The 6660-nt window shown below is 43.9% G+C and overlaps 1 protein-coding gene across 2 annotated transcripts; it reads left to right on the forward strand.

Annotated features, from left to right (window-relative positions):
* The first annotated feature begins 400 nt into the window (after positions 1-400).
* Positions 401-6660, forward strand: LOC121269185 (interferon alpha-1-like). 2 transcript variants are annotated; one of them, XM_041173712.1, is made up of 4 exons: positions 401-855; positions 3175-3264; positions 5827-6066; positions 6175-6660. In XM_041173712.1, the coding sequence occupies exons 1-4, from the start codon at positions 724-726 to the stop codon at positions 6271-6273; spliced, it is 561 nt and encodes a 186-aa protein (XP_041029646.1). In that variant the 5' UTR covers positions 401-723; the 3' UTR covers positions 6274-6660. The 2 variants fall into 2 exon arrangements, with proteins under 2 accessions (XP_041029646.1, XP_041029647.1); XM_041173713.1 differs by lacking the exon at positions 401-855 and adding an exon at positions 1414-1735.

Below are 6660 nucleotides of genomic sequence, written 5' to 3' on the forward strand. Positions count from 1 at the left end.
TTGTGGGGCAGATCAATCGGAGCCGAGTCAGTCTCCATGAAGCGGTGTCCCTGAGCTGTGAGCCGAGCTCTCTGCAATGTCCAACCTGTGAAGTGTGAACAGGACAAGCGCCATGTGAACACACCGCGGGGACACAGTGGGTTTCAAAGGGAATCGCTCTTCATGGGGCCCAATGTCAGCACTAAAAGCCGCCGCACCGGGTTACCGCTGTCGCTCTCTCTATAATCCGGATGATAAAATCCAGCCCCGGATATATGTTCACACTCCCCCCAATTCAGAGCCTCCCTCTACACCACCTTCGTGCCCCAGGTGAGCTGAAGCCACACAACACTGAACTGGAACCGAGCGCTGTCTATGATTTACAACCGGGGATTTTCCATTCGCTGCTTCCGGAATCTCCAGCTTTTAGATTCCTGACCTCAGAAAGAAACCGGACAAACTATTGATCTCCCGCAGCTTTTCCAAAAATCCTCGAGCCCATTTTCACTTTTCGAATGTAATGCCACACATTAAAGCCGACAGCATGGCAGTGCCAGTGAGAGCACCGAGCACACTCCACACTCACACCGTTCGGCAGCACAGGCGCTCGCTCCCGGATCACAAGCGGCTCCGATTCGACTTTCCGAGTTTAAATCCGCTCACAAGAACCGTTTTCGCCGCGGAACCACGAAGCCGCCGGTTTCTCATCTTTCACATCGGTGTTTCACTCTGGGTCGCTTGATCATGGCTTTGGCGAGTATCTGGAGATTTTGGATGATGTTGCTCTTCTTGTCCGGAACCCTCAGTCTGGGATGTGAGAGGCTGCAGTTACAGCAAGTTCTCAACACAGAGACTCTCAGCAAACTGAATGCAATGGTGAGTTGAACACAAAACACCGAGTCGCTATTTACGTGGAGGGGAGAGAGGGAATCAGCATCCAGGAGAGATTAAATCTGAATTTGGGTGAAGGAACAAATGGGATCTGAGAGGAAATTAGAAAGCCGACATTGGGGATGAGGGCACTCAATGATGGAGAAGCAGAATGTGACCCTGAAAGGGGAGAGGGGGCAAATCAGAGCCAGCCCATCAGTAACAACCATTTAGATTGACAGAGTGATTTTAAGGTCTCAAGGCGCCTCACGGGAACGTTTGTTGTGGTGGGCACAGCAAGATTACCAACTTGCAGTTCATACGAAGTTGGAAATGTTGTCGACTGTGATGTGGATAGTGTTGAACATATAAAGGACATAGGCATGTTGGTGAATTGGGCAGACAAGTGGCAGATGACGTTCAATGCAGAGAAGTGTGAGGTGATACGTTTTGGGAGGCAAGATAAGGTGAGACGCTACAAAATAAAGGGATTGACTCTACAGAAGGTGCAGCAACAGATGGACCTCGGTGTATACGCGGATTGGTCAGTGAAGATGGTACGGCATATTGAGAGAGAAGTTAATAAAGCATATACAAGCTCAGGCTTTATTAATAGCGGCATTGAGTAGAACAGAAAATGGGTCATATCGACCTTGGATAAGACACCAGTTAGGCATCATCTGGAGTAATCTTCTGGGCACCATACTTGAGGAAGGATGTGAGGGTATTGGTGAGAGTACAGAGGAGATGCGCAAGAATGATTCCCAGGATAAAGAACTGTAGCCATGCGGGTGGATTGAAGAGGTTGTAACTGTTTTCCTTGGAGAAAAGAATGTGGAGATTAGGCTTAATTGAAGAACTCAAGATCCTGTGAGGTATGGACAGGGTAAATAAGGAGAAACTCGCTCCACTAAAGCGAACATCAAGAAATATAGGGCACAGGTTCAAAATAGTTGGCGAAAGGAGTAAATGTGATGTGAGGAGCAATTTTTGAACCCAGGATGTGATTGGAGCAAACTTCGCACAGTGCTTTCAATATTTGAAGAGGAGGATGAGAATTTTAAAATGAAGGTGTTTCTTATCCAGGAGACTGGCGCTGTGAATTGTTTGATCTCCCTGAGGAGCGGCATGTCGATGAGAAATAGAAAGGGAGCAAAAATAGATTCTTGGGGACACAGAGGCTAAACGTTGGGGCTGGGTGGGTGATGGAGGAGAAGAGATGCCATTCTGGGTGTTTAAAGGCTGCACTTAGACAGTGGGAGCCAGGCAGTGTATCCCCAACCAGCAGGCCCATGGTGGAGAAAGTTGAATTCTGATGTTCATGTCGACCATGTCAAAGATTGCGGACAGGGCGAGAAGGAGGAGAATAGTTTACATATGTCACGGGCATATTGAATGTAATTTATGAATTTGCCTATCACCTTAAGGAGATCTTGTGATGCAATGGGTCGGACCTGCTTTCAGGCAGATAACTCATGAAGAAGAACAGCCTTATAATCTATCAATGTAACCAAATGCCCCTTTATTGCCCCCTTAATGCGAATCCGTTCAACTTGGAGGAAACATGATAATTTTACCAAAACATTGTTAATACTGTTGATCCAAATAATTAGAACTTTGTGCTGGAACCGAGGGCGGGTTGTGATTTTCTCTCGGGTATCTTCCAGTCACTGGTTCAGGAATCTCCCTCCAGATTTCAGATTCCTTACCTCAGACAGGGAGCAGACAAACTCATCCTCTCCTGAAGTCCTTCCAAAACTCCCGCAAGCAGATTTCACTTTTCGAGTGTAATAGCAACATCGCCAGTCCCCCCTCTTCATAGCGACAGCTCCTCCCAGCACAATTCACACACACACACAACCACACACACACAGGACTGGACATTCAGGCGGTCGCTCCGGCTTCACCAGCGGCAGCATTTCCACTCCTCGTGTTTCATTCGCTTCAAAGGAACTGTCTTTCGGAGTTGATCCCGGATCCGGTCAGTGTCTGATCCTCAGCTCGGGGTGTTTCACTCTGGGTCGCTTGATCATGACTTTGGCGAGTATCTGGAGATTTTGGATGGTGTTGCTCTTCTTGTCCGGGATGTGAGAGGCTGCAGTTACAGCAAGTTCTCAACACAGAGACTCTCAGCAAACTGAATGCAATGGTGAGTTGAACCTGCAGTCAGAGCAGGAGGTGAATCACATTTTGTCCGCTTGCTGTGAAATGTCACATCAGGGGAAATGTTTTGCGATTTGTCATTTTGTGCAATGAATAGTCTGTGATTCTCCAGTATTTGAGTTTCTGGGGCTGATTGTAACAGTGATTGTTTTCCCCTCTCAGGGCGGACCCTTTCCCCGACATTGTATAAGACAGAGACTCTCACTGAAAACCAAACCCTTGAACCTGGTGAAACTCTCGAAGGAATTAGAGGTGAGTGAACACTCGGTTCATTTGATTCACACAGGGCTTTTATACAAAGTAAGATCAACAACCGGATCGGAAACTTCCACATCAGCAATTTGAACTAGAGTGATTTGTACCCATTGTGAATGTATGAGCAGTCTCACTTATTGTTTTTCACTTCCTATCTCACTCATGAAACATATCACTCTCTCTAACCACACTCACTACCCCCTAATCTCCAACTAATTCCCTCCCTGATATTATGTTCCTCCCTCTAATCCTCCGACTGGATCTCCCATCTCCTTTTCCTGCAGGGCCTCTAGACTATTCTGTGCAGACCACTGCATGATGGGCCTGTTGTCAAATATGTTTCTCTGCCTAAACATTTCTACAAGGGATAGGTGGTGAAGCAAATTCCAAAGGTTTCAAGTGTTCACGATAACAAAGAAAGTCCCATCCTTTGCAACACCTGGGACAGGTTGAAACTCAGCACTTGCAGTTTGCGTTCCAAGGGTCCACACACAGCTTGATGCAGCCAGACACAAATGTGGTCATCAAGATGAGGGCGATGTTGAGTGCGTTTTGTCCTCTGATCATTGACTTCGTGAAAACTTCTCAAGTTTTCTCAACCTAACACGCTATAATTATCTCACTGCCTCTAACCACCTCACTTCCTCTATAATCATCTTATTCCCTGTAACAATTTGCCTCCTCGAAACATCTCACACCTGAGCTGCACTGAAGGACTTTGGGCATGAACTACGCAGGCAGGATAGGTCATAGGATCATAGAATGATCCTGTGCTGAAGGAGACGGATTGGGCAGAATGGCCTGTTTCTGTGCCACGTTTCCGATCAACCAGAAGGTGGAAAAATAGGTTAGTAGGTACGCACTAACCAGCATTCATATATTCGAGAAAAGTCACCTTTCCCAAACTTGATTGAGTTATGTGATAATGTAGCAGAGGGTGTTCATGAGGTTAGTGCGCTTAATCTTCTGATAATGTCATCATACCACTGCAGCACTTTGAATGAACGATTCATCTTATTCCCGCTCTCATCCCCCATTACAGTGCAAAATTTTTCTCTGACTATTTATCCAATTCTCTCTTGAAAGTTATTATTGAATCTGCTTTTGCTGTTTTGTAAATCAGTCCATACGCACACTTTTAAAAGAATAATCATCAGAAGATCCAGCGCACAATCCTCATCTACACTCTCTGTTACATTATCACATAACTCAATCAAGCTTGGTAAAGATGATTTGATAGTAAAGATGTTTCCCCAGAGACCGTTGTGTCAAAATGGTCTAACTGGCCTGTAGTTGTTGGGTTTATTTCCCTTGCATTTTTAAATGGGATGTAAGTATTTGAAATCTTCTGGTCCGCTGCCACCATGTCCCTCATATCGAAAGAGGACGGGAGGAGTGCAGCCAGAAGTGTTATCTCAAACCTTGGTTTCCTCAGCAATCTCAGCTGTATTCCGTCCAGACTTTCCTAACCTGAGTTCTGCCAATATTTTACATACCTCCTCTTTATCTATTTTTATCCTACCCAATTTCTCTACTGGTTCCCCCTTCACTGTGACTTTTGAAGCATCTGCTTGTGAAGTGAAGACAAAATCCAACAACTAGTTTAGATCCTCAGCCAGTCCCTTGGTATCTCACAAGAAGACTTATTTTTTGCTCACTAATCATCACAAACAAATATTTATTTACATGCTTATTAAAGGTTTCTAGTTTCCCTTTTACGTGAACTGCTCATCAATTCTCATGCATTCTGTTTACTCCTCATTTCTTTTGATATCTTTTCTCCATATTGGCTGCATTCAGATTGGTTCCACACGGTGCTAAGAGCCTAATGTTTCACAGAAGGCTTCGTTTTCTGTTTTGTTTTAATCTCTACATCTTTTGGCGATGACGTCATTGACCTTTCGATGCCCTTTCTTTCTGCTTCATTGAAAAGAGTCCAGTCTGCAACCATAACATCTCCACTTATAGAGCCTCAATTGCTCCTTTCCTCCTGAGGAAGAAATATTTAAGAGGAGATGATGGCTTAGTGGTAGATTCACAGGTTTAATACTTCACGGCCTAGGCTAATGTTCTGGGCACCTGAGTTCATGCCCCATCAAACAGCTGGTGGAATTTTAATTCAATCAATAAACGTGGAATATAACAGTAGTCTCAGTAATACTGACCATGCAACTGTCATGGATCTTTGTAAAACCCTTCTGATTCACTAATGCCTTTTAAGAAATGAAACGTGACTTCTGCACCTGGCCTGGATGAAATGCCACTCTCAGCACATGGTCGAACCTTAACTGTCCTTTGCAATATTCAGTTCAAGGGACATTACGGATGGGTATCTAATGCTGGATTTGCCAGTGATGCCCACATCCCATGAAAGAATAAAGGAAAAAAGAATCCTTGATTCCAATACACCTGGGCCAGATCCCCTTTAAACACACTAAAATTAATCCTCCCCTTTTTGAACATTTTTAGCACTATTTGTATTTTGTTCTTTAACATAGTCTGTTCTAAAACTAAAGGTGAACATGTCTTCTCTAATGTCATTCTCCACATTATACACAGACACAGGACAGGATCCAGATTGTCCATCAAACCCTGCGTCACATCAGCAAGATCTACAGCATGAACCTAGGTTCAGCCACATGGGCCCGGGATCAGGTGGAAAACCTCCAACTTCTCCTGGATCGGCAGCTCGGTGAGCTGGAAGAATGTGTCAGGAAACCAGGATCAGAGCACAAGATGAGGAGAAACTCTGCCATTCACAATTACTTTAGGAAACTGGAAAAGTTTCTCAAACAGGAGGTAGGTCAATTGATAAATGACAATGTGATTGCTGGCATGTAGTTCATTTCACCACATTGAAATCTGTTCATTCTCTAATCGGTTTCCCTGAATAACTTTCTTTTTCAGAAATTCAGTGAATGTGCCTGGGAAATAGTCCGCACTCAGACCAGGGCCCGTTTACAACAGCTTCTTTTCATCATAGCACAAATCAGCAGAAGAAACTGAGAAAGACATGTTTAGCACAGACTGGGAGCAATGAATATTTATTTAAAAAACTTTTAACATAAAGATGTTCATATATATATTTGTAACAAATTTTATATTTTAATGTACTGATGACAGAACAATGAGTGACATGATGGGATTATTTATTTTATTTATTTATTTATTGATATTTATTGCTATGACAGTTTCCTCGAATTTAATTCTAACACTTCAGTGGGTGGATGTCTGCACTAGAATTTACTGTCAGACTTTCAAGATATGAATTTGCAGACCTAGAAACCCTGGGCCGCACTGACCTTTCCATTTCTCCTCTCCCAAGTGGCCAACTTTCCAATCTATTTCAGCCATTGTAATTTATTGATCTTTATTGTTGTGATGTCGTCATGT

The sequence above is a fragment of the Carcharodon carcharias genome, chromosome 23 (assembly GCF_017639515.1).
Source record: "Carcharodon carcharias isolate sCarCar2 chromosome 23, sCarCar2.pri, whole genome shotgun sequence".
Taxonomy (NCBI): domain Eukaryota; kingdom Metazoa; phylum Chordata; class Chondrichthyes; order Lamniformes; family Lamnidae; genus Carcharodon; species Carcharodon carcharias.